Raw genomic sequence first — 19,494 nt, 5'->3', positions numbered from 1 at the left:
CAAAATGGAGTGGGAGGGGAGGACAAGACAGCTGATGGGGTTACAAGAGAACAGGAAAGGTGCATTAGACATGTCTTACAGCACCTGCCCACTAACACCTGCTTCTAAGGGGGTCCCACCTGCACCTTGTGGAGGCATCTCTCCCACCTGATCCTGCCCCTAATCATGGCTAATTGATTGAGGGGTGGGAATCTGATCCATTCCAGGCCAGCCAGTCTTCCCTTGAGAAGTTGGAATAAAAAAGTGAGAATTTGAGGTCCTCGGCTATTGGGGCAGAAATCAAAAGGATTATCATGAGTTGCCATGATGTAGAACATGTTGGAGTACAACTCAAACATCCAGAAATATCCAGAGAAGATACTGAATAAAGAGTGATGACGCCAGTTGGTAGACAGGCAAGTAAAAAAAGACCATGAGAAAAAGCAAGAAACCATGGCTTGCCAAGGGCCAGGTCCCAAGTAGCCTTATGGTCTGGCAGAACTGTCTCCTATCTGTGGGCTTCATGAGACATCTTTGACTCCAGGGACCTTGAGTGCATTTCAACTCCTTGAAAACATGGCCCAATACAAGTATGAAAGAAATGAGAAGAGGTAGGTTTGTACTGTGAAAGAAAGGTAAAGAGACTATAATAAATTTATCAGTAAGCAGAAAAGGAGTAATTTCTGAACCCTGAAGCTTATAAAATATCAAAATCAAATATAAAACTTCTCTCTTTGCAACCATTTCTGAAGAAGAAATCGAGATTATTCTTTCTGAATAAATGAGCATGCACAGTTCATGTTTCTTACAACAATATTATTTATAGAATGTCTCTCAAAGTGGTAAATGAGAGGATTTTAGGTGGTTCATTGATTAGTATTCTATATTTTAACGTTATTTATTTTGATTTATATTAAAATAAAGTGTAAGTGTACACTAAACCTATGAATTAACAGACAGCGTAGTTAAGGCTAAGGTTAAAAAGGTGAATCATTTTAAAGTAGATCTAAAGAAAAATATTAACCCAATGGTATATCGAGATAGTGAAAATATTGAAAGTTTTATGCAAACATTGCAATTTAATATATTCTGATGTTTGTTTGTTTGTCTGTCTGGATAAAGTGTTAATGAAACTTTTCTTTTTCTGAGGGCATTTTTGACCTTGGGTTAACTTTCTATTTCTGTTTCCCTGAAAATCTGATAAGGGTAGAATATCAGTTGTGTTATAAGGCAACAACATTGTTTTGGTACAAGACATTCTGCAGCCTATTTGATAAATAAAGTTTTATTGGAACACAGCCACACCACTTTGGTTATATTGTCTATGGCTGCTTTCATGCTACAACAACACAATTGAGTAGTTGTGACTGAGATCATATAGCCCACAAAGCTAAAAATGTTCATGATCTGGCCTATGGTAAAAATAGGGCAATTGTAAATGACATCTGGCTTGGGAATTCTTAAGTGAACTCTTAACACCAGGTGGGAAGTCATGGCTTTGGCCTCTGTGTCCTGTGATTCTTGTAACTAGGACTCTAAAAGCTCTACTTATGGAGTCCTTAGAAGTGCTACAGGCTCCTGTGGGACATGGAGTTTCCAAGCCAAGGTGGACACAAGCCCACCAATGTAGTTCAAGTCTCCTTGCACCAGACCTGTTACTTGAGGGGCTGTGATCACTCCATGGATGGCTGCTAGGACTCTCACTGAGGACAAAGACCCCAATGTACCTGCAGGCATGCTGTTTTCTATCCGGAACCCCTGGATCTTAGTGACAAATGTGGACCAAATGTGTCTTGAGTGTTTCTCTGTCTAGCAGAGTCTAAGAAGAGCCCCTTGGATGTCCACTTTCTTTGACGCACTTTGCTTGTCATGCAAAAGATGTGTGCTCACAATGTTACAAACACCCAGGACTATACATTTGACAGATGGCTGCTGTATTTCCAAACCGTACCTTTAGGTCCTCTTGCTCCATCAATTCCTGAAAACCCAGGGGGGCCTGGAGAACCTGGCTCACCCTGACAATTTAATGGAACAGAAGACTTTAATCAGATTTCAGATACAAATGGTATATGTATGACATGATCCAGTTATAACTTTCTGTAACCAATTTGGTTTTTAGAATTTGCAGTGGTAATGAAAATTCAAATACATTGCAAGCATCCTGCTATACATGTCTAGTTTTTAAAAGCTGATAAAACTCCAGCATTAGAGCTATCAGTAGGAACAGGCAGCACCCCATTCTCCATACTTGCTTTCAAAATAGTAATTGTATTACATTACTTGAATTTAAAATTTTGAATGAACAAGTTGATACTAAATATTATTAGAAGTCATATCATAGTGAAGTCTTTAGAAATCCATTTTATTCCAAAAGATGGATAGTGCATTACATTATACATTTTCTAGAAGTATAATGTAGGCTACTACATTAATTGTATTAATACCTCCTGGCTTCTCAAGGGGTATTTTACTCATGATTGTGAAGACCAAATACATTTAAAGCAAAATCTGTGATATTTGTGGATGGAACTGGAGAACATTATGTTAAGTGAAATAAGCCAAGCACAGAAAGACAAATCTCACATGTTCTCACTCATACGTGGGAGCTAAATATTAAAAACAATTGATCTCATGGAGACAGAGAATAGAATGATGGTCACCAGAGGCTGGGAAAGGTAGTGGGGAGGGGCAGATAAAATAGAGATGGTTAATGGGAATAAAAATATAATTAGATAGTTAGATAGAATGAACAAATTTGATAGCACAACAAAGTGACTGTAATGAACAATAAGTTAGGGTATACTTTAAAATAACTAAAAGAATGGAACTGGAATATTCCTAACACAAAGAAATGATAAATGCCTGAGGTGAAGGATAACCAATTACCCTGATTTGATTAAATTGCATTGTATGCCTGTATCAAAACAGCACATTTACCTTGTAAAGATATACAACTGTTATGTACCCATAATGATTTTTTTAAAAATCTGTGATATCTGAAATTGGATAGGAAGGCTTAGAAAACAGAATTTGAGTGATTTTTTCAGGATTACTTTTCATTCCAGTAAACCAGCAGACATGAGGCAAGTCTGTACCAAGTTGTTTAAGCCAGGCTGGGGTATGTGGATTATGATGCAGTCATCTATGTTAGGTCATCTATGTTAGGGGAACTGGGCATGAGCACTAGTCAGGAACATCATGACCTTCTAGAAGACTCCTTTCTTCCCTTGTGCTACCCCTTGCATTTTAACAGTCAGTGAAAGGGCGATGCTATACACACAAATTATGACACCTCATGGACATCCTAAGAGCAGAAAGGTTTTGTTATTTCTTCCCTCACAAAGCAGTAGCCCCTTACCTGGTCACCTGGAAATCCCGGAAAACCAATGATCCCTCTTATCCCAGGTAAGCCTGGGGGGCCTGGGGGGCCGGGAGGCCCTGGCTGCCCGTGTCTACCAGGTTCCCCCCTGTGGAATCCAGGTGGTCCAGACCTTCCCGGCTCTCCTCTTCGTCCTTGCATACCGGGACTTCCTTTATCACCTGATGAGGTTGGGAGTGTTACTAACCACTTTGCTGAAATGTCCAGCTAGGCAATAGGCAGGCCGAGGAACTTGGTCCTACTTTTAGGAGATGAAACCAAAGGTATTGGGAATCCCGATTCCTGCTCTCAGCTGCTTCACTACGGTCTCTGGCTTTAGCGACCTCGCTGTGAAGGAAGCTGCCCGTGAATATATTCAGAACCATCAGTGGTCGGAGGAAGCATATGGGAGCACTTGCTTCAACACATTCATCTTACAAATGAGGAAAAACTTGCCCAGAGAAGTCAAAACATTTGTCCCCTAACAACTAACTTAGGGGAGAGCTAAGATAAGAACCCAGGCCGCCTGCAGATCAAGTCTGAACTTGGGGGAGAACCCACAAGTGTGGTTGTCAAAATCCTCGCTATGCCATGTTGCCGTGGACCAGCGGCACGACACAGGGACACCTGTGGCTGCCCAGACCTGCTGCTTCACAAGACCCTGAGGGGATTCACACGCGCATTGCAGCTGGAGTGACACTGGTCAAAATGACTTGGACACTCACTGTGCTATTCACTGTTAAACCAACTACCAAAAACAGATACTTTAAATCTGGAGCCAGTATTTTATGCACAGCTCAGGTTGATCCTAGTTTGGAATATCCAAATCTATAAACACACGTAAATTTCAGCTAAGTTTTAGCATAGAAAAGCAAAAAAAAAAAAAAAAGTACCACAGGGTTTATTAATGGTTCATTTACATCTAAAAATGACCTTTCCTAATCTCAGTGTTGCTGGGAAAGTTGCCTAACACATACACTTGCTGGAATGATCTGAAAAGATGTCAACATAACTTGATAGACGTAAACATCATAAATGTTTACCTCTTTCTCCCGGGGTCCCATCATCTCCAGGAGGTCCAGTTTCGCCCGGTTTCCCCTTTTTGGAAATGATAGCCATCTCCCCTTCATCTCCGGGAGGTCCTCTCGCTCCTGTGGATATTAATTATGTGAGAACAAAACAAACAGCAGCGCCACGCCCAGAATTCGTCTGTTCTCACACTTCACTTCCAGTTTACAGATCCCCATTTGATCTCCTAAGCTGTATTCATGTTTATAGATTGCACAACGTCAAGATCATCGACTGATTTCCTAAAGGAAGGACCAGGACTTTTACATTCCTGTCCCCTCTTGTCCAGCCACAAAACCTGGTGTTCTGTGAGTGCTTGGTGAATGTTTGCTACATTCAGCCAAACTGGGCAGAGCCTTCAGTGAGTTAAGACAGGTTTGAAACGTTCCAGTCTACAAAAATGTCTCCGTATTCTGTAAAACTTCACTGGCCCATCTCACATTTCTAGTTCCCTACCTTCCCCTCCTTACCACCCTCTCCTTCCCTTCCTTACACTTATCTCAACATGGTTCCCCACACAGAGACTTCCAAAAGGTAGGAAGGGCGACCTCTCTGCCTGATTTCATAAACACTGACCAGCTGTAGCAGTGTGTTTGTTGCAGTGGGCTCTTGCCAGCTTGGCCAGAGCCGATTATTAACAATTCTAGAATTTTATGAGCCAGTCACTAACCTTGGTAACTTTAAATCAGCCATGGTGGGGGTATTTATGCCATGGTAGGAGTGTTTACTTCACAGCAATCAGCAAACATTACAAACACGGCTTTTTTTCTTTTTTTTTTTAATTTCAAAGAACTGGGTTACTAGCGCATCACTGGCATTAATCCAATTTTTAATTTTTAGTGGGGTAATTGTCTAGTAGCATGATAACACAGCAAGCATCAATTATCAAAGAGTGACTCTTTTATTCTTTTATTTTACACAAATAATTTACAACCTAATAAAACAAAAAATAATAGAATCAATTGACTAAGAAGAAAAGGTAATTTGAACTAAATATGAGGCTATTTGCCCAAAAGGCTTTACAGACAAAATCCTTGTTTCCAGAAGTTGTCAAGCATTTCTTCTCAACGCTGGAAATGAAATGGTACCTTCACCTACGGCAGCCTCAGGGCTGAGGGCTGAAAGTAAGCATTTAGCAGCGATGGCCACGGAACGTCTAAAGTAGTGGTCTTGAAACTTCTATTTTTTATAGTAATGAAAACTCTTCCTTTAAATGAAGCTTAGGGGAAACGCAATTCATGGCCCAGATGGAAATCGATTCCCTGTAGTTCAGAGGTTGCAAACTACAGCCCACAGGCCAGATCCCTCCTGCCGCCAGTTTTTGTACAGCCCATGAGATACGCGTGGTTTTTACACTTTTAAATGGCTGGAGGGAAACTCAAAACCAGATAATATTTGGTGACATGAAAATTATATGGAATTCAAATTTTAGTATTCATAAATAAAATTTTGTTGAAATTTTTAATTTTATGTTTATTTATGAGTTGTCTATGGCTGCTTTCATGCTACAAAAGCCAAGTTGACTGGTTGTGACAGAGACCAGATGGCCTGCCGAGCCCGAAACAGTTATTATCAGGCTTTTAACAGAAAAAGTTTACCAGGCCCTGTTCTAATCGAAACAGAGTTTGGGGGACAGAAGCCCTGCTTGTACCCACTTCCTAACAGGAGAGAAAGTTCTCTGAAACCCATAAGCTATGAGTCAATGCATTAAGTAAGTACTGCTTGTTAAATTTTTTCTATTAATAAAACACTTCATTTACTATAGTTATATATAATAAGATTGAGAGGTAAGGAAAATTAACTTTGTTTAAAATTCTAAAACAAACATCATATAACTAAAAGGAAAAGGAATCCAAGCTGCAGAATAGTCCCATTTTATTTTTTAGAGATATGTATAGGTTCTGATCAAACACTGAAAATAGAGGCGTGTTGCATTGCTGTGCAGTTACTTACCTTTGGCACCTCTCACTCCCTGGTCTCCCAGGAGGCCAGGATAGCCCTCCTCTCCGAGTTCTCCCTTTCTGCCAGCTTGTCCGTCCTCACCAGGCTTTCCTCTCTCTCCTGGAAAACCCTGGAAACCAGGCAGCCCCCGGGGTCCTGGTGAAATGAGAACATGAATTTGTAGGAAAACATTTTAAGGGCTAGTGTGATTTCTGTATCTTCGATGTTCCTTGTAGTTCACTCAGAGAGGCAAACTCCCATCTAACTCTGAGTCTGCTTTGAAAGTAAACAACAGCTGTCAACCTCACCGCATTTAGTAGCTGTGCTCTGCTGCCCAGTCCTCAGTTTTCTACCCTATAGGCCCGAAGTGAGGTGCTGATGTGTCTGGGTCCTGATCCCAAAATGCTCTAAGAGGACAGGAGTGGGGCTGAGGAGGGGGGGCACCCAAAGTGAAATGCGTTACCCCAGACCCGAGGACTTTATCGGTGCTGACTGGTCCTTTGAGCTGAAGTGTTTATGGGTTCTGTGGACCTAACACCCTCAACCTCCTTTTCCTACTAATCTACACCAAAACATTCTGCCACTGGAAACAGCAACACAGAGGACAAGAAGGGAGATGTCGTGAAGGGAAGGACAAAGTCAGACAACAGTAATCTCCATTAGTAGGTCATGGCAACAGGCTTCACTTGGCAGTGGATTCCAAGTTGATAAAATGGGAGGAAATAACAGAGAAGCACTACCTACCCTTCGGGCCCGGAAGACCAGGGAGTCCGTCATCCCCAACGGGGCCTGGGATTCCTGGGGGTCCCGTGAGTCCACCTGCCCCTGTCAGTCCCGGGAGTCCGGGGAGACCCTTCATTCCAGCGGGTCCAGGGGGCCCCATGTCTCCTGGCTGTCCTTTCCAACCCGGGGCACCTGAGACAAACCACAGTGACAGGAGTGCGTGGAGGCTCTACACCGGCTTCACACAGGCAGGAAAAGAGCACTCACGGTAGCTTCAGGGATGTGTTAAACAAAAGGAAAACGGTATTTATCAGCTAGAATAACAGTAGCAGCTTTCCGTCAGTCTAAGAATACATTTTTCTGGATGCTATAAAAAGAAGGGCAGATCAGTTGAGTAAATATTTTCCAGTAGGGATGAATAAAGATTATGAAGAATATTTTTTCTATGTTCTTGAGTTGGTTTTCAAGGATTATGAAGAATTTTTAAATGGAAAATAGGGATGAATAACAAAAATTTTATTTGTATTTAGTCATGTGTGGGGAGGGGTGGGGAGACTAATAGAAAAAAACTTTCCAGGTGCTTCCTGAAGCTCCGGCCCAGTGAACTTCAGTCAGGCCATCACGTGTGATGGGAGAATTGTAGAAACCAGAGCAACATCATCTGGTGTCATTGGCACTGGGAATACGGCTGTAGGGGCAAGTTTTGCCCCAAACTTGTTCTAAGTTTTCAGGTGGACGTATTTCTACATTTGGATAAAAGCAATAAAATTTCAACAACAGAGTTGACTATCTGAATAGTGGAATGAAGATCATATTGGAAATAGACTCTATGGTCTGAAGCGTCCCCTCAGAATTCATATACTGAAACTTAATCGCCAACGTGGTAGTATTAAGAGGTGGAACCTTTATAAGTGAGATTATGAATAAGATTAATGACCTTATAAAAAAAGGATGAAAGAGCTGTTTCCCCCTTCTGCCATGTAAGGACAGAAGGTGACATTTATGAGGAACAAGTCCTCAGCAGACACCAAATCTGCTGCCGCCTTGATCTTGGACTTTCCAGCCTCCTAATTGTGAAAAATAAATTTCTGCTGCATATGAATTACCCAGTCTAAGGTATCTTGTTATAGCAGCCTGAATGGACTAAGACAGCCCCTTGGCAGCTTGTGTGGGGAGACACGCCTTCACGGGCCTCTTATGCTCCTATGTGTCTCGCTGGGTATGGCAAGAATGCAAGGTCCTGATGCTCTTTATCTGGGCAATTTTTCAAGGTTGTGTTTGTAGCAAGCAACCTTGACAGATGATATAGAACTTCCCCCAACACAAAAAGCAGGCTTTCTTGCAGGCTACTGTAAAGTGGTAGCTCCCAGGCTCAGGGCTCCTCTCGGATGATGCAACCCACTGTGTGTGTGATGTCCAGCTAGCTCCACTTACATGGCCCCACGGGACTTGGGTGACATGAGGAAATGATGCAAACCAGCATGAAACTCATGAGTAATAAAGTCCTCTGTCTCTGACCCAGGACTCTTACTTCTGCCAATATCCATAAAAAAGCAAGAGGAGAGCATAGTGATTTGTAAGGAGGGCAAACCCCAGAGCTTTCATGGTTTGACAGCTGCTGACGCTTACCTGGACTACCTCGAGCCCCGGGGCGTCCTGGTTGCCCTGGTATCCCTGGAGCGCCTCTTTCACAGGAATGGCCAGGTGGACCTGGGATACCTGGAAACCCAGGACTCCCCTCTCTGCCTTTGAGACCTTTGAGGCCTGGGAATCCAGGAACACCAGCTGCCCCTGAAATGATACAATGTATCCATGACATTCATGGCACAAAACTATACAGATGGCCTACAACAAATTGTTCATGCATCTCAATACTGGAAGTTAACATTTTGATCCTGAATAGTGCTCAAATGGGTTAAGTCTCTGAATGGATTTTCTTATCATAGATGTAGTGAGCACCAAATGAGTGGAAAAAACACACATTGCTAAGTGAGTTACTGGATAAGGTTATGTGGACTACAAAGAAGTTGCCTATGCAAATAAGAAACCACTTGGCTCTTCCTGATTTTAATTAACCTCTAGCTTTGCAGCAGGCTTTATGCCAAATTTCTACAATACTTACAAGCTAGTTCACACTGTATGAATTTGCATTTTATAAGAGATTTTATCACTTGCACTCTCAAATTTCTATTTATTGGAGAGACAGTGTCATAATCTTCAGGAAGAAAAATAAATCAGCCATAATTTCACACCCTAACCCAAAAGTCTATTTTATTTTCCTATGTTTTCTTTGTATTTTGGTCCATATGTTTACATTTAAAAAATAGTAATCACAGTGCACATTCAGATGTTGGGTTACTTCAGATGGCAAATTAATCTGCAAATGTTTTCCATTTGGTTGTAGTCTTTACAAATATGATGTTAATTGCTAATAGTTGAATAGTATTCTTTTGAGTGATGCATGTGTGTGCGTGTGTGTGCGTGTGTGTGTGTGTGTGTGTGTGTGTGTTACTTAACTGTCTTTGCTATTCCCAATTATTACCTCTGCTGTGGATATTACTACAAGAGTATTTTTATATCTGTAACCTTCAGTTGAACACTTCCCTTAGATACATCTTTCACAAGGGAGATACTGGGTTTACTAGGTCAAAAGTATTTTTACTGACTCACATAATGTATTATCTTTTTGCTTTCCAACTAATTATTTCTTTGTACATGAATATTTTGACCTACAAACCACCATGCAAGCTCTTTGAGAGCAAAGATAGTGGCTAATTCCCCTCCTCCCCTCCATGTCCCCTGTACTAAGGTACCCCAGCCGATACCTAATAAATACTGGCTCATCCACAGTTAGCAAAGAGCCAGGACAGTGTTTGCAAACATCTGGTCTGTGGTCACATCTTGATCACTGTCACCCAGGGGCTCATTGACATTCATAATGCTGGCCCCACCGCAGATGTAAAGAATCCTGAGACTAGGGTCCTAAAGACTATCATTTTAATGATACCCTTCCTCTGCCCCCAGGGTTATTTTTAAGTATATTAAAATCTGAAAAACTCCACTGTGGATCCTGAAAAATCCTTAGTGATTTCAGAAAAGGGCATGAATCAATGTCAGTCACCAGCCATCTTCCCATCTTGAGTTGTTGCTACCCTGCCTGCTACCCCAGCTGGAATGAAGGTCCCTCTACCCTGTCACCTGTCCAAAGACAGCTTGCCCACCAGGGCTCAGCTCATGCCCGGCTCTCCCACGGAGCCTTCTCGGACCCCAGCCCACACTGCCCCGGCCTCTGAGCTGCACTTCTCTCCCTCCCACAATCTGTCCTCTCCATCTTCAACCTGGCGACAGCAGTGAACAGGTCATAAAGTCCCTGCTCTTGGCGTTTCGTGGCACTAACGCAAAAGCAGACAGACCAATAAATGCAAAGGCAGCAGTGGGGATTCAGATTATTTGAAATGTAACCAGTGCCCCTATCTGAGGGAAAACAGTTGGGTGAAATTTTTATATTCTACACATGTAAAGCGAGATAGTGTAAACATTCTCAGTGACCTGTTCTAAAACTAAGTGGGCTTTATGGACCAAAAGAGCCTTCATACCTTCAGCCCCTGGGCATCCTGGATCACCTTTGGATCCTTTTGTCCCTGGCACTCCTGAAAGACCCCTCTTTCCAGGGGGTCCTGGTTGACCGAATGCAGGGTCTCCTGGAATTCCTTTCTGGCCATTCATTCCAGGTGATCCAGGAGGGCCTGGGGGCCCACTAGGGGAGGACCCCCTTTCACCTCCAAAACCTGGATCTCCCATGTCACCACGAAAGCCTGTTTAACAACACAAAAATATTTTAAATCATTATATGTACAAGTATAGAACCAATGGATATGACTATTACTTTGATAAAAACACATTTCCAAAAAATACAGGGGTACTTAATAAAATTAAGAGCAGTTTAATAGGTAATGTTGTTTTTTCTACCTTTTGTAAAGAGATAAATTGTAACTTTCTGTTTCCTATAAGCCAATAATGTTCCCCTAATTGTTTTCATTCTCTGGCAAACATTCTGACTGGACTGAGCAGTTTCAACAGCACAATAGACAAATAATAGCATATAATTCTTGCTTCAAGCTGGAAGGAACCCTGGCATGTCATAAAATTATCATAATCTAAAGGTTATCACAATACAGCTAAAGGTCTAATGCATCAGGAAAAACCATTTCCCCATTAGGTACAGATCCCTGGGCCATTTCCTTACTAAAGTCATCGTTTTTAGAAGTATTCAAAAGTTTGTGCTAGACACTCCCAAAGCAGGAAAAACACTTCATTTACCAGGCGGACCCAGTATCTCTGATGTTCCTGGTTTGCCACGCCGCCCTTTTTGCCCATCCGTACCCCTCGGCCCAGGAGCACCCCGGGGACCTGGAAACCCCTTTGGACCTAAACGATAGCAACAACAAAACACAGACTCAATAAAACACAAATCAAATAACAAAATGAGATTTTTTTTTTAAAATCTATTTAAGTCCTTTTAGAATATTTCTACTAGTGAAGATGTTGCCTATCCTGGCTTACAAAAGCATTTTATGGGTCCTATGCTCCCAGTAAGTTTTACAGAGAGTGTTTTTGTTAAGAAATCATACTGTAAAGGATTCTTCCTGACAGCCTTTGGAACTTACATGACCATTCAGATGACTTTTTTGCTATCTTCCCATGCTAGGTCTCAAACACAAATATGCAAGCATAGTCTGTCCTTATAGGACAGGGGTGGTGGCCAGTGTCTACTCTGATGAGAAAGCAACAGATTAAAGGCCAAAATCTATTTCCCTGCATCTTACTGCATTTGCCTTTAAATGAAGTATTGGGAAAAAGCCCCTGCAAAAGGAATTGAGATTTTATTTTAAACCTTCTGTGATTTCCTAATAGGCGTTATCTCAGCTAAAACGCATAAATCGTGGACTTCGAATAAGATGCAACTGCCAACTTAAAGTTGGAGGATTCACTTCTCTCAAGACTACGGCTACTGAAAATAATCAAACTTTTTTTTTAATCCATCTATGATCAGGTCCCAGTAAAAGTGAAAACAAACATTCAATCAGTCAACCAGCACTTCTTCACTCCACTGATACAGAATTATGCTTCCACACTCCTGCCATTGACTTGTACTGTGAGGAGTGCCCATCCTCGCCCTTTGACCTGGTCATGTGATTTGCCTTGGCCAATGGGATACCGATGACCATGATGCAATCAGCATGTGAAGGGAGCCTGGGAGCTGAACCTGCCCTCTTGCATCTCTGCAATCCCATGAGAAGAGCCCTGCAATGAGACGCATGCTACAGCCCCAAACCTAACCTGGAGCCAGGGACCAAGCAAACGAATGGAAAACATATTAGATCAGCTTAATCCCAACCAACCTCCAGACTCATCTGAGAGAAAATAAATGTTTGCTGTTGTAGCCCGCTGACAGTTTGAGAATGTTTATCCAACATTTTTGCCATGAAATTTAATGGTTAGAGAGGGTAATGGAGAGTCATTCATCATTCAACCTTTAAATATTTTTTTTAGCTATGTGGGACAAGAAAGGTCACCTTTAGTAGCCATCCTTGTGCTTAATAAGTCAACTTAAGTGAACTCTGAAGAAGTAAAAAAATAATTAGGCAAAATCCTTTATATAAATTTTGAGTTTAATTCATCTAAAAACAAGTAATTAATTCAAATGAAGCTGTTGCAAGGGAGTGCGGGCATTTTTTGGAATGTTTCTGGTCATAAGTTGGTTATCTTGCAAGGTAGATTAGAATAAAACTTATGATAATTAAGTAAATGATTATTTTTCACTCTTGGGGCACAGGAAAAGAAGGAAGACATAATTTTAAAACTCTCAAGGAGCCGGTTGGGCATGGTGTCTCACACCTGTAATCCTAGCACCATGGGAGGCTGAGGCAAGGATCACTTGAGATCAGGAGTTCAAGACTAGCCTGAGCAAGAGCAAGATCCCCATCTCTACCAAAACTAAAAAAAAAAAATTAGTCGGGTGAGGTGGCACACGCCTGTAGTCCCAGCTACTCGGCAGCTGAGGAAGGAGGATCGCTCGAGCCCTGGAGTATGAGGTTGTAGTGAGCTAGGATAATGCCACTGCTCTCTAGCCGGGGTGACAGAGCAAGACTCTGTCTCAAACAAAACAAAACAAAACTTTCTAGGAGCAAACACTTTAATTGATACGTGATCAAGTCAAGGTAAATTTTGTTACACAAAGATTGTAAAAGCCTATCTGGAGTGTACTCAAACCAGTAGACTAGAGGCCCAAGTGTGAATTGCTACAAGGTCTGTTTTCCCCTAATCCCGTAGTCCCTCAAAACCTTGTAATAACTTTGAAAATACCCTAACTATTAGTAGTTTTCTGAGGATTTGCTATTGGTTTGTCTGTCCTGCCAGTTGTTTTACCCTGGGAGGTAGAGAAGACAGTAACTTTTCATTGATAATACCTGGAGGTCCATCAAAACCTGGTGGGCCTGCCCTTCCGGGATAGGTTACATTACAGGAAATTATGTCACCTGCAATGGGGGAAAAAAGTGGCATTCACATAACTGATAGCCCAGTGCAATGTGAGTCTCAATAACAACTTGCTCAAGATATTTTTCCATATGGTATATACAGAATTGAAATGAAAAGAAGATTCCCAAGTATCATTAGATCATTTAAACTGCTTTTACACTGAATTTCTAGATTTGTCCTGAAATCTTAATTTCAACTGTCAGAGGAGTCATAAACATAATGAAGAAAAATATTGATTCCAAAAATTATCCGTTTCAATAACCTAGAAAAAAATAATGTATCTCTAGGCCCATAGAGATCTATTACATGCATAGCCAACAAAACAGAATCAGAAGCTTTGATAAATCATAAAATAGCCACAAGTGTCCAATGCTGAATTCAGAAGATTTGGCTCGTAGTTTGGACATGGGGAAATTGTGCAAATAAAGAGACTGGGCCAGATATTAATAGCAGCTACCATTTCTTGAGGGCCTGCCCTGGGTCAGGTGCTTCAAAGCTACTGTCTCTTATTGTTCTAATGACTCAGTAATGAATTTATTGTCACCCCCCATTTTAACAGATGAGGAAAATAAGACTCCAAAGTTTGTGCCTCTGAGTTCCCATCCTTTTTTAAAATTTAATGTTCCTCTTTTCTGAATAGAAATAATATCGCAAATGTATATAACCTTATATGCTCTCAAATCAAAGACATATCAGATGAATAAAAATTGATATCATATTTTGCTAGGTTCTAAACCATGAACTTATACTTTATCAAATACCAAGGTATTTGCTTTTCTGTGTTGTCAAAACAAGAATCAAAGATATTATTTTATTCTAAAACTTTACAATTAATAATGTAGCCCAAGGTATGTGTACATATCATCATATCATAAAAGAAAAAACTCAAACCTTTTTTGCCACCTTCTTAAAAGTTTTCAGCTATAATCCTAAAAGTCATTTATTGTTTGAAATTCATATCTGTCAAATATATTTAAAATACCTTCTTTGTTTTCTCCCTAGAATGGTTACAAATGGTTTTTTATGGACAATGACATTTTAAATGGAATACCAGGGGTTTTTTTAATTAAAATACACTTCATTATCTCCAAAGATTAAAAAAAAATCAACATGTGCTTTGAATACATATATATTATGTATACAGATATTTAATTTTAATACAGTAAGATTGTATAAGTTCATGCTGAGAAATGAATGAGATGCAATTTTGATATGCCAAACAAATAAAGCAACAAAGATATCTTAGCATTTTAAGGATTGTTTAAAAATATTGATTGTGCTGTAATGCTTTTGTTTTATAAGCTGGGAGGTTTGAACAGCACCTAGGTGCAATTTTATTTAGCTGCTGTACCATACCTTTAACAACTCTGCCTAGAAGAGACTCACTTTAGCTTCCATGATTTCACTTGACATTCTGCTACAAAAACATTGAAAATTACCTTTCTGACCCTTCAAGCCATCAGGGCCCCTCACACCTGGGCGGCCTGGAGCTCCTGGTTGACCTCTTTCTCCTGGTGGCCCAGGAAATCCCAGTCCTGGGGGCCCCACACGTCCTGCTCTGCCCGGGGGGCCTGGTGGTCCGGGAGGTCCTTTACTGCCTGGAGCAGCATCTTCACGATCCCCCTGGGAATGTTTATGTCATGAGTCAATTATCAATCTTTGAAAGTCCACGAATTCAGAACAGTCATTGTAGGTTACAGAAATATGCAAAAAGTCCATAATTCCAGGACACAGTTACTCATTAGCAAAAGTAATTTAAAATAATTAACATGGATGTCTCTTAATGTTTTAAATACATATTTTACATCTTTATAAACATATATATGATATGGGTATATGTGTTAGGCCTCAAATCCAGAAGGTGATGTGTGTGTTATGCCTTAAATACAGAATAAGAAATTTTACATAGAACTACTCTCTAGTATCAAATATAATAAAATATAGAAATAAGTAAATCTAGGGAGGTGGTGGGCTTACAAATTGAGTAAGTTCTTATGTTTTTGGAATTGTTTTCCTGCATTCTTATGAGAAGGTACAGGGATAGACTCCTGTCAGCCTCCACATCTGCGGGTAAAGGGCTAACAAATCCTTTCCCCTCCTGCATGAGAATTTGACCTTAACTGTCTAGCTCTGTTCCTCTGGAAACCTGAAAAAAATTAGATCATCAACCACATTGCTAGGCAACATTGCTTATGGTAAAATTGATCCTTGGTTGCAAAACTTGCATTTGGTGCGGAAGGACTGTGGAGACCTGTGGGAAGCCCTCGTGGGAGCTCCCCTGAGTGGTGGCTCCTGTAACTGGTAAGTCCCTTGGGGGGTCCCCAAAGGCTGTGCTGTGGAGATAACAGTTCCTGTGGGGAATGAGGCTTTCAAGTCAGGGCTGGTCCCCCATCTGCTATCTGTGGGTCTAATCTTCTTGGACCCCAACTGAATGAGCAGCTGCAAGGACTCGTGCATGTGAGGAACATCTGATACTGCCCTGCTGGCAAGTGGAGGGTCCCGTCTGCTGTCCTTCCGAGTGGCCTGGTCCCAAATGTGGTCTATGACAGTCTTACAGATTTGGACTGTTTCAGTGAATCTAGGAAGACCCCCGGTGGGTGCTGTAGAAATTCCCCAATTTGATCTATAGCACACTTTGGTTTTTCACAATTAGATGAGTACATTAGGATAATTGTCACTCAGTGACACTGGTTTCTAAATAGTGAAATAATTAAGCAAAGATTACCATGCCTAAAGCAGAGACCATTCTCATACTTAACACCAGCAGAAATAACAGAAAGCTGTAAACACCATCTAACCCAATATCCAAACCTCTCTCTTTATTCACTTGTATTCTGTCTAAAGGGGTTCATATAAAATCAGGACATAGTCCTTTCCTATCACAACACTCTCAATGGTTCCCCGTTGCTTGTGGCAGGCAGCACAGGGGGGTGGAAACAGCATGCACTTTGGAATACGACAGATTCCCATTTGGCCTTCTTGATAGACGGGTAATCTTGAATAACATACCCTAAACCTTCATTTCCATACTGTAAAATTGGAAAGATAAGATGACTACTGTTATGAGTAAAAAAAAAAAAACATCTAGCCCAGTTTCTGTGACCTTGTAAGCATTCAAAAATACCTCAAAAGCCCAAGATATTTTAAGTTCCTAAGCATTGAGTCATGTCATCTCTTTTCTTATGACCTTCATTTCCTACACTATGGTGTCCACCCAAAACATGTTTGAAATATGCAGAAATATCATTTATTGGTAGGATTTTCCATCAGCTAATATGCCGATTTGGTGGATTTGCACTAGTTCATCCTTTCTTGCTACTTCCCCTCATGTGCACCAGGAAATAGAACTGAAACTAATTATCAGGACCTAATCAGGAGCTAATTATCCATCCTTACCCTACAGAGTCAACCAAACAGACCTAAAATCAGTGGGAGCTTTGTAAGATACAAGGGTCCTAGGAGAAAATAAACACCGGAGAGTAATGCAAAGGCTGAGGACAGAAAGTCTTGCTGTGACTCAGCTGCCATTGAGAATGTTAGAGCACCTAATTATGCCACACACCTTTTCCAACAATTACCTTCTGGTGGCAGGGGGCCAAAGGTGATTCTAATTTACAGCATGTTGGCATTTACTGAGTTGCCGTTTGGTAAATGAAGAAGGCAAAAAGAGATGCTTGTGTGATCATATAAGAAAGTGAAATTCTATTGCAGCAGAAGAATTGTACATACCGGGGGCCCTGGGTCCCCCTTTTCTCCAGCATGTCCATCCCGACCATGTCGTCCCGACTGCCCTGGAAATCCTGGGGGCCCATCAGGACCTCTTTCTCCTTTGTGCCCTGGGAATAGAGACCAAAAGATATTCAAGCTATTATCAACAGCAGGTGAAGTAGAAGGATACAGAGGACAAAAGGCAAAGACAATGGGCTTGACTCTGGGTTGGTAGAGTTTCCTCTGAGTGTCTCAGTTGCCCAAAGTCACACAAATCATGCCAAAGCCAGAGGGGAGAATGACAATTGCCAAACCCATTGAGCCTCTTTATTTGGGAAATGCTCCTTCACCCATTCCAACAGGGAAGTAGTGTGTGGAGGCGCCAATCACAGACTCTTCCTTTGCCAGTGTGATGCCAAACACGGTCCTCTAACACCTGACCATAGTCAATGGCAGAATGGTCGGTGGTTGGGAAATACCCTAAACTCATCAATCCTTTCTGAAATTGGTTTTCTAACTAGAGCTGACAAAATAGAGCTCTCTTCATCTCTGGCTGTAAGAACTTGGAGCCACCTGGGGACAGGTACCCCATGGCCCAGAGAAAGCCAGACTGACGGGAGAAGAGGCAAGTGGTGCAGTGGAAGATGAAAGATGCAGGAAGAGCCTCCCAGCGCCACTGGAGGCCTGGACCTGTGGTCTCAACGCAAATCCTACCTCCAACCTTTCACATTTTTTTTAGGTAAGTCAATAAATTATTTTTTTTTTGTTTGTTTTTAGAAAAAACCTACTTCAAGCTGGGTTTTTATGGCTTACAACTAAAATATTCTTGACTAATACCAGATACTGTAATGCAGTGAATAAACACCAGGCAAGCCAAAGGGAGTCTCGCTTCAAGTCCAAGTTCACTTTAATGAAGATTTAAATATGTGACTAAAGGAATATTTCCAGGGAGAAACAAGGGATTTGCCTCAACAGTCATATGACTCTATGTAGGGCAGAAAGTATTTTTTAAGCAATCTGAACAATCCTAAATTATAAAGAATTGATCTGTGGCCACAGGGGAAATTAGTGCAGGAGGACGGTCCATGTATCACTCATAAACTGCAGGGGGCTAAGGCACTGGTTACGCTGACCTTTAACTCTTGGTACAACTGTGTCACCCTTTGCTCCTTTGTTGCCAGGTGATCCTGAGGCACCAGGTTTTCCCTTGTTGAAAAATAAGAGCAAAAAATTAGATTAATTGTGAGGGATCAAAAGTTATTCACACTTGTGCATATCTAATCTCTCTCTTCTTCCTCCTAAATCTCTTACTAAAGATTCTGGCTTAGCATTCTTGGTCCTTTCCCCTTCCCTGCCTTTCAAGGTGGTCCTACCTTACGAAATCATGTTAAAGCTGGTGAAATCAGAATAAGGTCTGTGCCTGCGTTAGTAGAAATGTACCAATGTCAGTCTCCTGGTTTGGACAATGTCCCACGGTCGTGTAAGTTTTCACTGTTGCAAGCTGGGTGGGTAGAAGGGAGCTCTGAATTATTGTGAAACCTCTTGTGAGTCTTCGACTATCTCAAATAAATATTTGTAATTAAATTTTTTTTTCTTTTATCTTGGGCTTTGTAATGTAGAAATGAGAAGAAAGAGGAGGGTGGGTTAACCACAAGAACAGCTACTAGAGCTGAAGATAGAGGTTTAGGGCTGTTTGTGATAAAAAAAAAAAAAAAAAAAAAAAAAAAACCAGCATGGAGGGCTGGGTGCAGTGGCTCACGTTTGTAATCCCAGCACTTTAGGAGGCCAAGATGGGAGGATCGCTTGAGTCCAGGAGTTTACGCCCAACCTGGGCGACATAGCAAGACCTCATCCCTACCAAAAAAATAATAATAATTAGCTGGGAAGGGTGGTGCACATCTGTAGTCCCAGCTACTTGGGGAGCTGAGGCAGGAGGATGGCTTGAGCCCTGCAGTTTGAGGTTGCAGTGAGCTGTGATGGTGTCACTGTACTGCAGCCTGGATGAGAGAGTGAAATCCTGTCTCAAAAAAATAACAATAATAAAAATAAAATAGAAAAGCATGGAAATAATGTGATGTTAAGGAAAGTTGATGAGCAAGAGAACAGGACATAAGGGCCTTTGCGGTCGTCAATGTATTTCCTTTGTATAGCAAGTGAACAACAAATTTTGGCCAACA

General features: G+C 41.3%; 1 protein-coding gene across 1 annotated transcript in view; it reads right to left on the bottom strand.

Moving 5' to 3' along the window:
- The window catches only part of COL4A4 (collagen type IV alpha 4 chain), a 103,066-nt gene that overhangs the window by 28,712 nt on the left and 54,860 nt on the right, over positions 1-19,494 (bottom strand). Inside the window, exons 23-34 of the mRNA XM_069474089.1 lie at positions 18,451-18,523; positions 17,339-17,445; positions 15,049-15,232; positions 13,540-13,608; positions 11,390-11,497; positions 10,666-10,884; positions 8,699-8,860; positions 7,091-7,261; positions 6,359-6,502; positions 4,381-4,488; positions 3,338-3,519; positions 1,931-1,994 (exon numbers count right to left, since the gene is read on the bottom strand). Of these exons, the coding sequence (XP_069330190.1) occupies positions 1,931-1,994; positions 3,338-3,519; positions 4,381-4,488; positions 6,359-6,502; positions 7,091-7,261; positions 8,699-8,860; positions 10,666-10,884; positions 11,390-11,497; positions 13,540-13,608; positions 15,049-15,232; positions 17,339-17,445; positions 18,451-18,523 (1,591 nt within the window). The remainder of the gene's footprint in view (positions 1-1,930; positions 1,995-3,337; positions 3,520-4,380; positions 4,489-6,358; positions 6,503-7,090; positions 7,262-8,698; positions 8,861-10,665; positions 10,885-11,389; positions 11,498-13,539; positions 13,609-15,048; positions 15,233-17,338; positions 17,446-18,450; positions 18,524-19,494) is intronic.

This window comes from Eulemur rufifrons, chromosome 1 (assembly GCF_041146395.1).
Source record: "Eulemur rufifrons isolate Redbay chromosome 1, OSU_ERuf_1, whole genome shotgun sequence".
Lineage (NCBI taxonomy): Eukaryota > Metazoa > Chordata > Mammalia > Primates > Lemuridae > Eulemur > Eulemur rufifrons.
This window is presented reverse-complemented; position numbering and strand designations above follow the sequence as displayed.